This window comes from Theobroma cacao, chromosome 2 (assembly GCF_000208745.1).
Source record: "Theobroma cacao cultivar B97-61/B2 chromosome 2, Criollo_cocoa_genome_V2, whole genome shotgun sequence".
NCBI lineage: Eukaryota > Viridiplantae > Streptophyta > Magnoliopsida > Malvales > Malvaceae > Theobroma > Theobroma cacao.
In genome coordinates this window covers 16,117,194-16,136,665 of record NC_030851.1, presented here as the reverse complement: position 1 = coordinate 16,136,665, position 19,472 = coordinate 16,117,194, and the positions used below count along the sequence as shown (strand labels likewise).

The 19,472-nt window shown below is 33.9% G+C and overlaps 3 protein-coding genes and 1 long non-coding RNA gene across 5 annotated transcripts in view; 2 read left to right on the top strand and 2 right to left on the bottom strand.

The window, feature by feature from the left end:
- LOC18608966 lies at positions 935-1,803 on the top strand. The gene has a single exon (XM_018116138.1). It carries the CDS (start codon positions 1,345-1,347, stop codon positions 1,552-1,554), a length of 210 nt encoding a protein of 69 aa, XP_017971627.1. The 5' UTR covers positions 935-1,344; the 3' UTR covers positions 1,555-1,803.
- LOC18608965 lies at positions 2,809-6,582 on the bottom strand. Its single transcript, XM_007043896.2, has 2 exons — positions 5,774-6,582; positions 2,809-3,159 (listed from the first exon to the last, which is right to left on the bottom strand). The coding sequence occupies exons 1-2, from the start codon at positions 6,180-6,182 to the stop codon at positions 3,143-3,145; spliced, it is 426 nt and encodes a 141-aa protein (XP_007043958.2). The 5' UTR covers positions 6,183-6,582; the 3' UTR covers positions 2,809-3,142.
- LOC18608962 (agamous-like MADS-box protein AGL27) overlaps positions 10,818-19,472 on the bottom strand; it is a 32,008-nt gene continuing 23,353 nt past the window's right edge. Inside the window, exons 2-7 of one of the 2 annotated variants that reach the window (XM_007043892.2) lie at positions 15,893-15,968; positions 14,860-14,897; positions 14,682-14,781; positions 13,665-13,706; positions 11,475-11,516; positions 10,818-11,348 (exon numbers count right to left, since the gene is read on the bottom strand). In XM_007043892.2, the coding sequence (XP_007043954.2) occupies positions 11,235-11,348; positions 11,475-11,516; positions 13,665-13,706; positions 14,682-14,781; positions 14,860-14,897; positions 15,893-15,968 (412 nt within the window). In that variant the 3' untranslated portion in view covers positions 10,818-11,234. Of the gene's footprint in view, positions 11,349-11,474; positions 11,595-13,664; positions 13,707-14,681; positions 14,782-14,859; positions 14,898-15,892; positions 15,969-19,472 lie in introns of those variants that run through there. The other variant, XM_018116285.1, reaches the window with a different exon arrangement.
- Positions 11,527-12,264, top strand: LOC108660975. The gene is made up of 2 exons (XR_001926810.1): positions 11,527-11,635; positions 11,760-12,264. It is a non-coding gene; the product is annotated as an uncharacterized LOC108660975 (long non-coding RNA).

The following is a 19,472-nucleotide window of genomic DNA, read 5'->3' as shown; positions in this document are numbered from 1 at the left end:
AATTTTTTTATCACTTCCCAATTTCCACAATGCTATTAATTCTCAACTATGCCTCCTATTTCCAATCAATTAACGTAATATGTATTTAATGATCTCCAACAACTATTTTTTTCTTATATATAAAATCAATTTTTTTTTAATTTATAATATAAAAATTTAATTAAAAAATTTGCATTTCAAAAAGTTAGAAGAATAAAATTTTAATAAATTTTTTTTGCTTAATTTCAATAAAAAAATGTTTCATTTGAATATTTACCTCTAGGCCTTTGAGGTTATTAAACCAAATTCCCACAATACTATTAATTATTAACTATGTCTTTTATTTTCAATCAATTAATAGTAATATATGTTTAATGATCTTTAACAACTATTTTTTTTCTTATATATAAAACCAATTCTTTTTTTTTTCAATTTGTAATATAAAAATTTAATTAGACATTTTACACCTCTAAAAGGTAAAAAATAAAATTTTAATAAATTTTTATCTTAATTTTAATAAAAAAATGTTTCATTTGAATATTTCATTTTAAGTTTTTGAAGTTATTGCTTTTGATATGAATATGTTTTATAGCATTTTCATTGTGGATTTTATTGGTGAATTTGTTTTTAACTTGGGTAGCCAAGCTGAAAGCTGGTTTTGTAATTCGTCCACATCTGCAACAATTATGCCATTACAGGAAGTGAATGTCTGTCACTTATTCGTAAATTCTGTAGGTTTGAGGTCAAAAGTTATTGCTTCAGCACCAACTAATCGACTCAATTCTGTAGCTTTCTGGTCAAAAGTCATGTCATGTAATATTGTTCACGTGTATGTTGACATAAATTAGTTTAACAGAAGAATTAATAATGCAAGGATTTATTTTTATTACAAAAAAGAAATATGGGAAGAAAGAAAGATGGACCAATCACGAAATTGCTCGCAATTCAAATCACGTGGCATATTGCTTGCAATTCTGGAATTCTGGCATTTTCTGGAAAAAGAGAAAATTAAATTAAATTAAAAAGAGAGAGAGGAAAATCACAATCACTGTTCTAACCAAAAAGGAGTTCTCATTCTATATTTCGTTGGAAAGGGACGGACGATCCATAATGCCGCCACGTAGCTATTGCACTGACATCTGTCGAGAAGGCACGATGTCGACATGCATGTATATTTTGCCTTTACCTCATTTCTCGCTCTTTACAGATTCTCCTCCCCTCTCATCCTATTCCGTGCTTTCTTCTTTCGAAGACAGCTCAATCTTCCATCTCTTCTGAGCTTCATCGGCTATAGTATAAGTTTTCCCTTTTCTTTCTTCACCATCAGGACAGAGTAGTAGGTTGCAGAGAAAGATTGGAAAAAGCATGGCGGATTGGGGTCCGGTGGTGATAGCAGTGGTGCTTTTTGTGCTGTTAAGTCCAGGGTTGTTGTTTCAGTTGCCAGGAAGGAGCAAAGTGGTGGAGTTCGGGAACATGCAAACCAGTGGGATATCGATTCTTGTCCACACTATAATCTTCTTTGGACTTATCACCATCTTCCTCATCGCCATAGGTGTTCACATCTACACTGAATAGACACCCACTTAGATTTTGACCTTTCTCACTTGTCCATGTGGAATTTTCTCTTGTGATTTTGTGTATTAATTATTTCGTTTTAGGATCTCATCGTTTTTGCATCTTTGATTACCCCTCCGATTGCTTTGTGTATTCCTCCTGGTCCTGGGGAATTAATGTAATGATTTGATTCTCTTGGTTGTGATTTGTTCCTGTCAATACACTTTTTACCAGTCATAGAAATGATTGGACAAATAACAAAATTCTGCTTGTCTTGTGACTCTCGGTCGACTCTGCCCTTGCCTTGGCTTGGGTAAGATCGATGTCCAATTACCTGTGCTCTTGCCTGACTACCTAACATCAGATGTTTGTTTTCATTGTGTTAAGCTGACTAGAGTTGACCATTGATCGCTGTCGAGATCAAAGGGGTAAGGGGAGTTTCGTGTAAGACAGCAGGAGCAAAGGCCTATTTAATAGACACCTCACCTGTCCCATAAGATTCTTAAAACTGACACTGCAAACAAAACGAACAACGCAAACGAGTGGGTGAGGGCGAGGCGCAGTAGACAAAATTCGCATGAGCAGGCTGCCAAATTTGGGACACCTGGTACTTCAGATAGGAGGGTCTGTGCACTGCCGCGGCGGCCTAGGCCTGTCAGAGTGGTGAACTTCGTGCACAGCACACAACGAAATAAACCAACTAAAGACGAACGGGTCCCAACTCCCACGCACCATTCTCCACCGCTGCTATCGGGATAAACACTCGACACTATACTATACTAAAATATGACGCACCCAATATTTGGGCATGGGCATAAAGCTAAAAGGCAGTTGATTGTTTAATATGAATGCGCCACCAAACTTCCAAATACTGCCACTTGTACAATTGCAGATGTTCACAAAAACACGAGGATAACTTCCACGGGTAAAAATAAATAGAATAGAAAACATGGACGGCGGCACCGTTAGTTAAGTGAGAACTGCAAATCGACCGTGTCACTAGTAATTGCCCAGAATGGATTCATGCATCCATGCTCCTGATTAAGCCAAACTGGCTCCAACCACCCTTATCATTGAAGGAACCTGCCCCAAAACTACATCTATTATTTGGTCAAGATACCTTGCCATCCAAGAACACCAAGGTACTGTTCAACTTAACTGCTTTTCATTCTTTCTCCAAATTCCACCCCCCCCCCCCCCATTTTTTATTTTTTTTCTTTTATTCCACGTTCTTTTAGATTAAATATTGTGGCAATATGATTCCCTCAAACAAAGAAGAAAGAAACAGGGACTTACCCGATAGAAACTGAATATAGGAAAGAAATGGGAAACAACCCTCCCATTTCTTCTCGCAAATAAGAATACAATACACATGATCAGTTAAATCCTTCGACAAGTCACTACTTCTACTAGACAAAGAAGCCATATCCACATATTTCAGTAACATTTTGAAGCAAGAGTTATCCACATTCCCTGCATTAATAGTCGAAGAAACCTGGTGAATTCCCTTTCCCTGTTTGTAGCAACAGGCAGCACCATTCACAGGAACTCAAGTGCCACTGGATTCTCCAACACATTATCCAACCCTCTGTCTGAACCACTTTTCTCTTCATAAAAGTTTCCATGCTGCAATGTGAAATCATTTTAAATAAAATCAGCAATATATCAGCAATCTCATAAATGATACAAACATTTAATTGATTGAAGGAAACGAGGAAAAAAAATGCAGTCTGTGCGACAATGAACTACATGCTTCTTTTCATCACACAAGTAAATTAGCAGCTCAAACAAAAATCTACTTTTCTTGCCCAAGCTTTTGAAAACCTGTTGTATCATGCAAAACATAACTGATAACAAATGAATAGCGAAGAGCAGATATGTCAGATACAACGTAGTCCTTTAAGCTATTTTGCTGCAAAAAAAAGTTTTATTCATGCAAAGACATGAACCTACTAAAACCTTAACCAAATGTCATACTATTCAACCTGAAGCTTGATTTATCTCGAGTTAGATCCAAAGCTCAAATACAAACTCTGCCAACCTGTTTCAAAACTTCTGCCCAAATTTGATCAACAAAAAATGTTTAAACAAGTCACTGCTTATTATTGTCTTATTCCACCTATTGTCAAAGAAACCCACCAACTAACAATTTGACATATCTTGAACTTGCTAATGTCAATGAGTGTGCTAAAAAGATACTACAAAGATAATGCATTCATTACACTTTTAACCAAGGTAAAGAAAAAATGCAATGTTCTACAACAAAACTTAATATGAAACTATTTGATTAGGTTTCATTACACATTTGGCAGCCGAATTACAGTGAAACTGTCAACTTGTTACTTGAAAAAGAAAATTCAAAATTAAATACCTGAACTACACTTCCATCCATCAGTTTGCACATTTAACTAATTTCATTAGTCAAATGTCTAACATGGACAAATATAACCAATAAACATACACCACATGTACAAAAAAAAAAGCCAGGTCATTTTCTTTTAAAAAAAATATTTTGGAATTAAAAAATAAAAATCTGAAAAAGAAAAAAAATTCAAATGAAAGAACCATCAAAGAGAGAGAAAGAGAGAGAAAGAAAGAATGGGGGAGAAAGAGGAAAGGGGAGAGAAGAGTGCAAAAGGGAGTGGGAAGTGGAGGGGTTGACCGGCACCGGTGTGGGCAGATCAATGCTAATCTGCCAGCTTCAAGACAGATTGGCACTGATTTGCCTTGGAGCGGATAGGTTGGCACCAATCTGGCTCGCAACAGCCTCCCCCTCCCCCTTGCCTTCTCACTCACTCTTCCCTCCCCTCCCCTTCCCTCTCTTCCCAATTTCCCTCTTTTTCTGGTTTTTTTTTTTTACAATTTTTTAATTAAAATTTAAAAAATAAAAGGAAAAAGAAAAAATGATATGACTATTTTACACACAGAGCACATTCTGATTGGATGTTTTTGAACATGTCACTAACAGAGTTAACAAAGGTGCTACCTGCTTAAAGGAATAAAGGTTGGAGTACCTAATTAAGATACCAAATCAACAGTTTCACTACAGTTTGAGTACCAAATTTGTAATTAACCCTTGATTAATTTTCTAACATCTTTTCAGTCAAAACTAAATTTTCCAGCATCACAAGAAGAAGAATTCAGCATTTAATTGCATAAAAAGGTTCTGAAGAAGCATGTACCAAATATCAATGGATGAAGTTTAAAAAATAGGTCAAAGCGGAAGCATATTTTGATGAAGAGTAAACAATATATTTGAAAGCATTCTAAATATTCCCAATATAATATGAAGGAGAATAATCGGTCTCACTGGAGATTCCAGAATCCTGCCAATCATGTGATTTTGGCCAATGAAAGGTTGAGTTGCCTCTGACGGATAATTAAAATAACACCAAAAAGAGAGTTGTGCTTAAGCTCTTTTTTTTCTAGTTTCTTAATTTCCACAGGTAATCTGCAAATTCTGTTTTTCCATGTTTGATGCTTACCACTCACACTATAGTTCATCATTATTTGAGTAAAAATCAAGCAATGACCATGCATTCTAAAACATCTGATGCTAAATTTTAATGGAACAGGTGAACAACCATTTAGCTAAGGCTAATAAATCATATTTATTGCAAAGAAATGCAGGGAATGGAACAGAAGAGATTTAATTCCCGTTACCAGAAGAGATAACTAGGGGAAATATGAGATTTGATTCACACTAATCTATTTACAACTCTAAGATAAATTACATGCACTTTTTTGCATTATTTATTGATTCAGCTAAGATTATGAAAGAAACCCCCAATCTCCCAACCCGCAATTCCTAAAGTACATTGGTTTCATGGTTTTGAAATCAAAGTCACTTGTACCAAAAAGAAAAGAAAAAGTCGCTTAATAAAGGAATCCAATCACTTTGGAAATCAAAGACATGATAAAGGAGCCTAGGGTATGTTTTAGCTGAATAACTTTTCAGTTAATCGAAATAAAAGGAGAACCTACAATCAAACACTTTTTTTCTCCGTAGTTCTTCACAAATATCCAACACAACAACCAAAGAGATGACAATAGTATTAAAAAAAAAAAGACAATCAGAATATAACAAAAGAAATTTATCTCAAAGATTAAAGCACCAAATTAAGAAATCAAAGGTTAAAAGTCCTAATATAAGACAAAATTAAATGTAAAAGACACCATCAACACCAATATTTAAAAAGATAGCATTTGAGAAAATTAATAAAAAAAAAAAACAAATTACCAGGAATATCCTTTCGCGGCGAAGGAGGAGCCATGGCGTAACAAAGAATAGAACGACCTAACATGGAAACCGTGGAAACAATACCAGCAACGTAAAAAACCATGACCAAACAAAGAATCCAAGGCATCAACATGAACCCTATAAAAAAAGTAACCGATCCACACAGCATCAACGAAACCGATATCCCTAGCATCAGCCAAGCGAATCCCGCCGGCGATATCGTCGTCGACGTCGATGTCGACGGTGGATGAGGCCTCCTCGCCGGTGCCGGTGCCGGTGCCGGTGAATGGTCGGAGAAAGGCATCGGCGTCAGCGGCGATCGTAGAAGACTCAGAACCAGCGCCGACAGCTCGTAGAAAACCCTTGATTGTTGATCCTGATGTAGATGATTTTGCTGTTGTCTTCTCATTTTTTGTTTTCTCAAGAAAAAAATCCTACGGAAAATCAAAGATAGAAAATTGACTAAACCCTATAATCCGAAGAAAATGAAAAAGATTTCAGATAGTAATAGGATACTTTGGTGTTTTTTTTTCTTTTTTTGCTAGAAACGAGGCAAATGGATAAACTCGGGGACAGTTATCTAAACCGCTGTTTGATTGGAAAGGAATAAACAACTGGGGAGTTCTGACGGGCAAAGCTTTGTTTGTTTCTCAGGCAATTCTGGAGGGAAACCAAAAAGAAAGTGACGCGGCGGTGCTGTTATTCAGATTAATTGGATTTTTCGGAAACCGAAAATGGAAAGGTTTTGAAGCTTGGATTGAAAGAAAATTAGAATGGCATTGTTAATGATCACGCACGCACGCACGCACGATACCTTTTTCTTTTTCTATTTTTTTTTTAAGAAATTTGAGAATAATAATAAAAAAAGAACAGAGACTTTTCTAGACGAGGATAGGTCCAACCGTAATTTTGAGCGCGTGTGTTGAAAACTCTCAATGGATCAGGGCGGACGTGGAAGTCCAACGTGGGGACAGATGACGTGGACCTTATCTTTGAACTTTGCGGTGGTCAAGCAAATTGTTTAAGCGCGTGGGGCTGTGAATTACTGTAAATTGCTGCTTCTTTGGACAAGATTGTGTGATATCATCAAATAAGAAACTAATTTTGGGCAGGCATTACTTGGAGTCAAATTAGGTATTTTTAATTATTAAGTAAATTACCCAAAAAAGAAAAGGGTAAAACTAAAATTCAATCCATCTTTTATTTATTCTAGTTGTTTGCTATGCCTATAAACATAGAATAATTTTGATAATAATGTACACAGTTGTTGGGAAGGGAGACATGGAGTAATAATTTGATGACATGGTAGGATCTAAACGTAGAAGCAAAGAAAACGGTATGCCCCGCTGGAATTGAATTGTCAGGGATGACGTCTTACGTGTATCATGGACATGCCAATCTTTTAAGTCTCGCTGCTGAAATCATTTAAGACTAAAAAAAAATGAAAGCCTTGACTTTTTTTATCAGCAGTGGGCGATGGTAAGTCCTTGTTTGGTGATGTATGTGTTTTTTTTTTTTTTCTTTTGTAAAATTATAAAAATATTAATAAAAAAATATTTGGTAATTCTGTATTTGTTTGTTTTTAAAAAATTGGTGAAAAAAAAAAAAAAAAAACATGTTAAATCACTTCATTTCAACTAGGCCACTACCAAACCACCTATCTTTTTCCTTTTCTTTTTCTTTTTTTCCTTTTTTCAACGACAACACCTTAAATTCTTTTCTATTTTTTTTGTTTAATTCATTTGCTTTTCCATCTAAGGTGAGTTTCTTCGTATCTGATCTACTACAGGTGACTTTTTTCTTTTTCTCTCTTTTCATTCTAATTTATTTTACTTTTTGGGTTTGATTTATTTTTTAGGGAGACTTTAGACTCTTAATAGAATAATATTTCTTTTTTTTATGTCATTTTTTCTATGAATTATGATAGTTACGTTCATGTTTTCCTGTTAAATCTAAGCATTTAAGATAAAGACGAAATTAGAAATTTTTTAAATATTTTTATGTTTTTATTTTCTAAAATTTCTTGTAATAGAAATATTATCAAACGTGTTTTATTTTTTACTTTTTTAAGAAAATGACGAAATCAATATTTTTGTTTTTACTTTAAAAAAAAAACCTATGTTAGTGTTTGTTTGATCTAGTTTTTTTAGTTTATTTATCTTTTAAAAATAAAAATTAGGTTAAATAAGATTTCAAGAAACTTTTAAAAAATAGAAAGTAATTTTCTCTTCTTTTTTTTAAAAAAAAATAGTTTTTTTGGAGAATTTTTTTATTCTAAAAACATCTTCATCTATTAAAAATAATTTCAACATTATCCTCTAAAAAATGTCTTCATTTATTAAATATCAGTAATTTAAACCAAAATAAAAAATATCATCATTTATTAAATATTTAATAATTTTAATCAAAATTAAAACTTATATAAGTTATTTTACCAAACAGCTTATTTATAAAAAAACTTATAAAAATTAATTTATCAAATATTTTTAACTTAATTTTAAAAAATATTATTTTTTATAAAAATTTTACAATAGCTTTTAAACTAAAAAAAATCAAGTTAAAAGTGAATTTTATTAATTGGGATCTTCAACGTGATTTTGTCATTTAATATAATGCTATGATGCATTATATTATCATGGTCCTTTTTTGTTTAATAATTTGGTAGTAACATTATTTTATAGTGTATAATGATAACTTATGGGTTGATAATTAGACACGTCGTCTAAGCACAGGCACAGCTTTGAAATAATTATTAATTAAAAATGAAAAATAGTACTCAAAAGCATATGGGCCATATCATAATAGGGATTGGCATCAACAAATGTAGAGTGGAAAGCCCAGGCCTTTTCTTTTTCTGGTCAAAGTCCTAAAACCAGATGCCTTTGTTTATGAATCTCACCTCCAAAATTTAAGTTACCATTCCATACGTTTACTTAAATTTTATTTATTATAAAATATTTTTAAAAATATTTTAATTATTTAAAGAATATTTATTATTATAATAATATCTGGATCAGTTCGAATCAGACTTAAGTCTAAAACATTTATCCAAGGTCCAGCTATAGTTGGGCCCGCCCATGGACAAGTGTAGAGTGAAAGAGATATATCTTGTACATAGAAGGTGTTATGGATTGGATTTTACAACGGTAAAATATGGATGAATTTTAAGTATATAAATATGAATCTTTCACCGTATATATTTTTTAAATTGAGAACGTGGATTTGTGATTTCAAAGTTTAAAATTACACGAGATTAAGCTTAAATTCTAGCTCGTGACATTTGATATTAGAGTAAAATTAAATTTTCATTGATGTGAAAGTTTCATGAGATATACAAAAATCGAGATAAACTTAAAATAGTGTAAGAACCCCTCTTTTCTACGACTAAAAAGTCAATGCAACAAGAGTATTATATAATTTGATGAAATAAAATGTCACGAATCTCACATCAATAAAAAATAATTGAGTGAGTCTTGGATATATAAATATAGACCTTTCACCACCTATCAAGCATATCTTTAAGATTAAGAACGTGAATTTGAAATTTATAAATTTATTTAAACTTTATTTTTAGAATTTAAGGTAACATGATGTTAGTTTAAGTTTCGACGCATAACATAACGTAACATGCTACACTTATGAAATAAGCAAGGTTTTTTTTCTCTTTTATTGTCACTTAAATCATAGAATTTTGTTTTATTTTTTTTAATTTTTAAAAATAAGTAGAAAACAAAAAATAAAAAAAAATCAATAAAATAAAACCCAAATAAACTAATAAGATACAAAAAGCTTACTTGAGCATATATATGTTACGATAATTAACAACTGAGGTTAATAAATAGCAGTAATTGTATTCTTTTTATATAGAATTATTGTAATTGATCAAGTAGTTTCTTTTTATATAGAATTATTGTAATTGATCAAGTAGTTTATCATTTTAAATCAAATATGACTTTACTTTTACTTTATGGTAAAAGAAAATAGTATAGAGTAAGAATTAAATAAAAAATGTTGGTAAAGACAACAGGTTCGACTTAGATAAAGTGTATGTTTTATACATATAGAGACGCATTGGATATTGAGTTCCACAACCAGAAATGTGTTGGTAAAATACTCTTCCCATTTGTCTAAAAAGTATTGGAAATAGGAGAAATGCTAAACAACTATCCTTAATTCTACTATTTAATTACTTCACTTGTGGATATTATTTTGATGTTATCGAAGAAAATAACATCAGCGCTAAATGCGAAATAAATAGATTTACAGATGATTGGGGCGGTGGAGTTGCGAATTTTGAGGAAAAGAGGGCGAGAAAGTTAATGGGTGCATTGGTTAATGTGCTTGAGTGGCTGGAAGACCCAGCTGATCTCTGGCAAGAACCCCAAAAATGACAAAAGATTTGGGTTTAACTCAAAAGCAAAGGAACGGAAAGGGTCAAGTTTTGTTAAATTGTGCTATCGTGAAAGTGATTTCGGTTTAACAAGCTTTAAAAGGAAAACAAGAGAGGGCTAGATCCAAAACAATAGAGCCACAGTGACAGTGACAAGACATTCCCAGCTTTTTCAGATAATGCAACCTAGTGTGCTGTTTGGTTTCCATTGGATAACGCATTTGAACCTGAGCGGTTGCCGGTTGGTAGCGTCAGCGTGACCCTACCTTTCATAAAAGCGCCAAGTCATGCGCATCTTTACCTCTCTCTCTCTCCATAAGTCTAAACCGTGTATCCAAGGATATCCCATCATCTACTAACTTTATAGGAGCCCTACCAGTTTCCGAATTTTCTCGTCAATGCAAAACCAGCACTTTTTTTTTTTTTAAAAAAAGAGTTTCCTCAACTCGTCAAAACGGTGCTTTCCTCAATCCCACATGGCTCGAAATTAACCTGCCTTCTTACCAAAGGAAGGACACGTCAAGGGGTAAGATTCTACTTCTATTACCATCTACTTGTATTCTGTTTGGAACAATCTAGTACACATCGTGTTCCATTGTCCAGTGTGTGGGCACGCACGCAAGGATATAAATAGAATGATCTGGTACTACGATATGTGCACCGCTAGCTTCCACCTATGTTTTTACAACAATATTAGCAATAAATACGAATCGGATTACAACATCAGCCGGAAGAGACAGACACAGATGGGATTGCGTGGGAACATAAAAACTAATGGATTCACCCTGATAACATATAGGTTTAGCTGCACAAGTGACAGATATGCGAGCGAAATCCATGCAAAAAAAAAAAAAGACCGTATTTGAGAGTTTCTCGGATACTTATTACAAGCGGGTGGGAGTTGGACAGCATAAGGATCCAAGGTACTTGACCACAAGCTTATTACGGTGACATAATAATCTCTGCATGCTTTCGGTTGCTTACTTGGTGCTTAAAAGTTGACAGGCTCAGTGGCAGTAGCTCCATTGCACCTTAGAGCCAGGTCCATAGCCAACTAACATAATATTATTGCTATTGAAGCAAGCTAAGCGTTTGCTGCTGTCGCAGATTACCCAAATGTTGGTGATTGCTGAACCCTATCACCACTTCATTCCCCTCATCTTCATTCTTCTCCATTGCTGCACTCTGTAAGTCACAGGAAAACCATCCCAAAACTTGTTCAGTTTTTTTTGTTCTTCTAAATATTTGTTCGTCTGCTTTAATGAAAATTAAGTTGAGAAAGAATAGAGATTAGTTCTGGAAATCTTCTACCTCTCTTTCTAAAAGTTCATTTTCTGCTCTCAGCAACTTTTCCTGCGTGAAGAGGAATTGTCACGGATTAGAACAAACCGAATACAATGAAAATGGTGTTACTCCATGCTGCTAACAGACCTGCACAAACAAATATAATGCTGCTGTTAAAAGTATCAAAGGTAACGTAATTGTACTATGCTCTGTCTCACTATGACATCTTGTATTTTCTCTAGTTTATGGACTATTTTCTTCTCTTTTTAATTTTTTTTTTATTTCTTCACCTTCCTCCTTGCCTTACTTTAGTTCAGCTCCGTTCCTCTACAATTTTCATCAAATTGCTTGTCTGCAAAGACTTATGTCATCAGCTGTATCTATAATTCGGTGTTGACCATCCCTAGTGGATTCGATATGTTATAATCAAGAAGGCTGTGTGTTATTATATTAGGCAGAGCAACTACTTTTAACCATGTAAAACTCCTCCTGCAGAGCAATTACAGTACCAACTCAGTAGATATTTCAAGAGAACTAGGAGTGGCAGGGGAAACTTATAGTCAAATGGTTCTTTTAGTTGAGCAACAAGAATCAGTAGTGGCTTTTGACATTCAGAATCTCAGATTGCTATAGAGACTAGTCTTGCAACAAGTAACCAGAAAATTAATCCAAAGGGGATATGATTGTAGGTGTGTAACTGTTTAACCAAAGATAGTTTGGATTCATCCTGTTATAGAACTTCTGGGTTGCAAAAGTTGACAGCATGAAATTGTAGAACTACAAATCAGATTATCTATATGATACAGATTATGTGTTATGATGCTGTACAGTGTATAATGTTTGATATGGACATCTATCGGCAACAGACTTGGTACAAATTCTTTGGCAAGTCTTAGAATATGTAAGAACACATCCTCCAGGTTCAGATCTGCGGGGAGATTATAAGAACTTAGACAGCTGCATATGATGTAGCAGGTCACTATCTATTACATCTAATCTAGGTCCTATAGATCAAATCTATATTGACACTCTACACCAGGTGTGAAGCCAGGAATTTTGGCTTGGGGGTGGGATAAGAATAATTTGTTTAATTATAATTCAAAGAGAAGAAAACAATAGTAAAGAGAGTCTCTTCAATAAAAAAAATATGATAAAAAAATACCAAATTCAAATGAAATAAGTAGTAATTAGTTGTGTAAATCATATAAATACCTTTTTGGTAACTAAAATAAATGTTAAATAAAGTTTCAATCCTTTTAAAAAACTAAAAGTGGGGGTGATAGATAAAAAAAAAAGGAAAAGAAAAAAGTTGTGTGCATAGCATAATTGATTTTGTATGCAAAATATAGCAACTAAATTTTCTTAACTAATGTATTTTCTTTCGTTACTATTGATACAATAATTGATGTCAAAATATTATTTAATTCATTTAAAAGGTAACTTGTAATTTAAGCAATTAAATTTCAAGTATAATGATACTTACATAAAAAAAAGTTAAAAGAAATGAAATTTAGAACTACAATTGTTATCAAATTATAAAATTTATCAGATGGGAGGAGGAGCATGGTACAAATTTTTGTGGGGTCCCAAATTCAAAATATGCCCATTTCACTTTAGCAAACAAGGCATTAACCAGGTATTTCAAAAGCCAAGCCCCCCGCCGGCTTCGCCACTGTCCGCACCCCACCCCCCCTCCCTCTTTTTAAAGCAAATCTTAAAGTCCTTTTTGAGGATCTTGAAAATGTTAACCTGAAGAGCATACAAGCAAAGTTAAACAGGAAAGTTTCTGTGAAATCGAGAATAAGGAAAGAGACTTGTTGCAAACAAAACAATTCTGCTGTGCGTTCAAATATGATCAAGCATAAGGCACATGGTCCATAGAGGGGCAAGGGAGCGACTGTTCATAGTTTTAGGACTGTCTTCAGAGCTGTAAGATTCCATGTCATGGTCTAAGTTAAATGGATAAATAAAAGATAGTGAGCCAACCTAAATGAAATCCTGAGAAGGGTGATCTAGAAATGGTCCAATCATGTTTCACAGATATGCTGAAAATTTTCTAGTATGCTGGTTGCTAACGGCTATATAAGTACAGTTAAAATATCCCATACTTTTGACAACATTATTAAATAATAGAAGCCAACAGGATGTTCTTCAAAATTCTGGTAAAGCTAAGAGGTTCACGGTAAAATTCTGACTATAACCACAATGGTTGCGTACCTTTTCCTGGAGGGTCATTATGGACTCCATCATCAATTGTGTCTGCAGAAAAAATTGATCAGGTCAGAATCTCAATAAACAAGACGCGCAGGACAGTCCCAGTATCACATAGCAGCATTCTTGTCCAGGAAAATCAGAAGCAAACAAAAGATTTCACCTTTGCTATGCATAACACAGATATTACTAGAGAAAGCCACTTAAAGTTCTTTACTGCAATAATTTTCAAATGCATAAAAAGTCAATGATGCAGTAGGTCTTAAGCAAACACTATTCAAATTTTTCCATACACTCTCTTATGCAGAAGAAAGCCTATCCCGTAAATGAAAACATAAATACTTAGGGTGATTAAGTGGTTTCTTTGGTTGGTAATCATCTTTTAGATTCTCTTGACATGCCAACTTGCTCAATTCTAGAATCTTAGTTGTCTGGTAGATCATAATAGTGAAAAAGGATCCTAGTAAGTGGTCAGCAAAAGTGTTCAATGTGAAATACTTTCATTGTATCAACCTCGTAAAGGTGGTTGAACATCTGTCAATATTTATGGATTTTAACTTACAAAAAATTGTTCTTATAAAAATGGTTTTTTAACTTCAGAGACAATACAAGTACCAGCAGCAAAAATTCACTTATAGGGGCTGCTAAACCATTTTAAAAAAAAAAGAAAAAAAAACCGAAATACCAAGAAGATTTGCAGGTAGATGAGCTCTGAACATTAACAATGGAGCATTACCTTATCCCAGCGGGTAGTTCAATAATATGGAAGAATCAAATAGACAGTTAATCTCCTCTACACTCCAATTGTATTGTACAAGCTTGAATGAAAGCTAACAACTGAAGAGAGTAGCAGGAACGTGTACACTTCTCTAAGATAAGAGGTGAGTGCGTAGCTGAGGTTTTGCAAAAGATTTCCAAATTGTAGATCAAAAACATAAGATCTGATTTCTTAGGACAAAACAAGTAGCTTACACAAGATTGTTACCCTGATGTGCCATATTTTCTTCAATACGGGATACTAACCTTTCTAGCTCTTGTTTCGGAAAGTGCCATATCAAGTTGTTTCTCCAAGTTTACAAGGTCCATCAGACTCAGCTGCTCAACATTTGGTTCTTCCAGTTGGCTGTCAAAACAAACTGATATGTCAAACCACAACTCGTATGATACCTTTTAGTATACCAATAAGGATTAAGAAAATCACCTTTGCACTATATGCAGTAGCTCTGTATGTGAACGGAGCTGTAGAAAAACAATTTGGGCTACTTAGTGAATATTGACGAGAAATACCACAGTAGACCGTACCTAGAAGCTCATTGCAATATAATAAGACAAAACTCCTCATAAGCTTGACTAACTGATGTTTGAAGTCCATACTTCAGTTTAATGATTAACTGGAGGACCAATAGGCGTTAGATCATTACATTCTCAGAGATTAGCAGGATCATGTTAAAAGCATATGGAGAACATGCCTACTCATAAAGATAATGGGATGCAAAGTACAAGCAGCATCAATGTAGTTAGAGAACAAATTCACTCCACAGAAACCCTAGATGTAAATGTACGTACTTGTTTGGAATATCCTCTGAACCAAAAATATTACCAGGAGATGTCTAGGTTTATTAAAAAGAATATAAACCTGCATGAAGCTCACATTGTCAATGAGCAAGAAAACGCATATTAGTAAAAATTACAGTGAAGCAAGCTCTGGTTGATTGCTAATCACTATTAAGTAAAGGATGTCAGTATCTATGATCCTATAATTACCAGCATAAGGTCCTATGGATGGCTGATCAAATTATAATTTAGCATAAGGTCCTTTGGAGAGCATGCTGACAAACTGACAATTAGAGTTATTTGCACAGCCTCACATGCTCATGCAAGCTTATGTGACAGCAATTTTGAACAGTAGTAGGGCCAAATTTGATCACACAGTTCAGATGCTTTGTAGATTCACAAGTGATCTATATCCAATAGAACATCTGTAAATCAGCTTTGAAGCCAAGAGCTCTTAAAAAACATGGGTCTCCTATTAAAGGTTTTAGCATTTTAGTGGTGTTCTGGTAGAGAACCACCAGCAACAAGTCAACCCAGAACCTTTTTTGCAGAAGTGGAGTATGAGCTATTTAGTTGATTAATTTTTAAATCATTTAGATGACCTCATTTAAAAAAAAGATATTTTTCAACATGCGGTTGACAGCATTAAGCTCACTGTATAAGGGAGAAGGATCACTTACGGCTTCATTAACATCTTTAGAAGCCTCAGATTCCTGTTCATAGTGACATCGATAACGTTCAAGAATCTTGGTCAAACTGCCAAAAGAGCTGATTGCATTAGTCATTAAAACCAAAAGTAGATCAAAGCTATTTAGTATTTGCATGAAACATTACCAATGGAAAAGTTGTCCAAGCCATGAACATTTTATGTAAGGATTTGCTATCTTATATGATGTCTTGGAGGACAATGCTACAAAAGATTTCAACAACAGGAGCTGTATGAGGCAACCATACTAACAGCTTTTAACATTTATGTGTATGTTCGCTGGGGAATATTCACACATTGATGTTTGACAGAAAAAAGGGCTGATTAGGCAAAACAAACTAAGGTCTAAAGCAGAGTAAATGTAGTACTTGGAACACAATGAAATAAGTTTTAGGTATAAATTATTGAATACAAATGAGCTCACAAGAGATGAGTCAACAATTAATGTAAAACCAAAAGACCAAAAATAGGGAACCAGAAACATAGTTGCTAGCATCACAGCTTTAGAAAGTTCCTTCAATCGGGGTCCTGATTCACTCCATTCAGGGAAGAAATCTATGAAGGTGCATATAAGTCTCCCAATCTGCAACATTGGATAGCTCTAATGGATGTTGGCACCAATAAGGTTCCACCAGCTTAAACCAGACAATCATCACCATAATTTGTCTAACCTTCATGATCAAGTCATTTATACTTCAAAAACAACTCTTCAAACCTATATTTAACAGAATACAACTGCCCACACAAAGAAAGAAAACTGGAAGAGTGGAAGTGATATTGTGACAGTGTTACTAGCTAAGAGATGACCTCCTCCCATGGTACCAATTTCCGCTTGAATCATCCCTCAAAGTCAATCTCTTCTACTCATGAAAAATTGATCTAACACACTAGGGTTCCACATCCACCCCTCTTTTCCCAGGTTTTCTTGAGCAAGCCACTTAAGCAACCAAGCATAGGTACCATCGACTACCATAGGTTTGGTGTGCCTTTTTCTCCTCTCCTTGATTTTCGATATACTGGATACCAAAGAACAATGTCAATCCTAGTTGTTTCCTCAAGAATCACCATATACCACATTCTCATAACACTTGCAAATGCTAAGCCAAAAAATTTAACTTGCTGCCATGTTGTTAACAAAAGATTCTAGGCTTTGATTCCTAAGTTTTATGGTAAAAACAAGATGAGAAGTCCACCAATGATAGAATCTCATCCACATCAAGCATCTGAAAGTGAAGCAATTTTCCCCATTCAACTATGGAAATCAATGTGGGAATCACCTACTTGACAATGGAAGAGGACCAACCAACAAAGACAAACCTTCCATTGATCATTCCCACAAAACCAAACAACCTATTGAGCAGATATGGCTTAAGAAGTTCGCCAAGCAAAGGCCCAAATGTAGAAGTTAGGACCAGACTTCATATAAGTCCCTTGTTGCAATAGTTTTTGTTCTCTATGGGGATCCAATGCGCCCCCATACGCAACTCAACATAAGCCTACTAGATTTCACTCACTCAATGCAATAGTAATTGTCGCCATTTTCCTTTTAGAAGTCTGATAAAAGAGCATATGACAATCAAAAGTCAAAGGGGTAATCACTATCATGTTTTAAACCATCACCCAATTATAATAACTCTATATCAACTCAAGGCAAAAAGTAACAAAAGTCACTAGATTTAGTATTCAAAAGGATTTTTTTGTTCTACGAAATGCCCCATTGTAAGATGTTTAAGGATGTTATATCAATTTAACAGATCAAGCAACAAAACTATTTTGTTAGTTATTATCAACAATAAACCATGGTTATCAGAACTGAACTGGTTCAACAACAGTCAGATTGGCCAACCCAGTGACCCGACCCTTGACCTTGGTCAGTTCTTTATTGGACCGTTAGCAGTTGAACTAGAGAAACTCACATTGGCCAATCGGGTTTATGAGAAAACTGGTGACATGATAGGTTTTTTATTGACCTGAGTTGATTAAATATGATTTTTTAAAGTCATACCTAATTTAATTTTTTACATACTAATTATTGATTCTTTTTTCATTTTTAATAAAGCATTATTTTATGGAAAAAAGTTAAAAGAAAAATACATTACCCAAAGAAAAAATGTAAAACAATCTTTATAAGCTCAACTCTCTTTATATTTTTTTCAATGATAATGAATATTTCTAATATTTACACAAACTCCACCCTCCTCTTAAACCTTTCAAAACTCGCATATCCTACAACCTAACCTCCTTATTGCCCTTTTACTAAATTCTCACCTATACTGCCAACTCGATTATGTCTGCTATTGATAGAATAACGTATATAACTTAACATCTAACACAATTTGTTGCTTGTGAATTGCCATCTAGTTTTAAAACTATCTCTAGCAAAGCCCTGTATCTTAAATTTTTGTTCTTGTATCTTAGATTTAGATAATGAGACAATTGCACCTACAAAGTGGAAAACCGACAATAAATACCATCAAACAACTTGGGATATGATATCATGTAAATGTATTCAACCGAAAGCCAATAGGAAATCACTGGAGAAACCTAACACGAGTATTAGGCTGTTATAGAATCTCAATCTCAACCATAGCAAAATTAACACCACTTAACACTAACGTCTCTTTTCTCTGGTAGAGTTCAAGTCCATGTACTCACCCACTCCCCCAGTCCTAAAAAAAAAGTCCCAATGAAAACAAAAAAAAGGAGGCACTCTTTCAACTAGCCTTTTGAAAAAAAATTACTCTAAACTCTAGAAAGAATAATAGTTAACATGATATTTTGAGTGCAGTCAACCAAATAAAATATTTTCTTCAATATGGGTGTCATAATATTTTAAAATGTTTTAAAAACAAGAAATGCCAAAGAATTACACAATCTTTTATAATAATCATATTATAATTATTTTCAAAATCTTACTCATGATATCAAGCACATTTTTGACTCAGCAATCATTATTGTTATAGTCACCACAATCACATACAACCTAAATATGTTCCATTTAAATTAACTACCAAAACTATAATTGTTTCCTACTAACAATATCACCATTTCCACCAATTTAGGTAGGTCCTTACAAGCTTTAACATATTTAATATTTGACTACCTTTCAACAAGATATTTGTTCTTCCTTACCACATTACCACTTATAGCTTTAATGGTTAATAGGATTTCCATAAACAAGTGGTGGATTTTAAAAGTCCATATGTTTGTTACTAAGAATAAGAAAGTCAAATATTAAGTAAAAATGTGTAGTTAAAGACACACATGGCAATTACTTAAATTCACTTGTGGAATTTTTTAAGTCCACCACTAGTGTATAGGGTAATAATCTTTGTTAATAACCCATTAATTCTACAATCACTACTACGATTACCACTCCAACATCATCAATCCACCAATCTTTTTTGTAGCTCACCAAAGATATTTTTACTATCATCTTCATGTATTGTTGCCTCCTACATAACTACTTCAAACTTTGCTACCTTGACTGTTATCATTTCCACATCCTATCAACATGATTACATCTTTCATAATTCCAATCGTTGTGTAGTTTT

What these genes read in the sequence shown, in the direction of transcription:
- LOC18608966 (XM_018116138.1), top strand. Translation starts at nt 1,345, where the DNA reads ATGGCGGATTGGGGTCCGGTGGTGATAGCAGTGGTGCTTTTTGTGCTG.
- LOC18608965 (XM_007043896.2), bottom strand. Translation starts at nt 6,182, where the DNA reads ATGAGAAGACAACAGCAAAATCATCTACATCAGGATCAACAATCAAGG.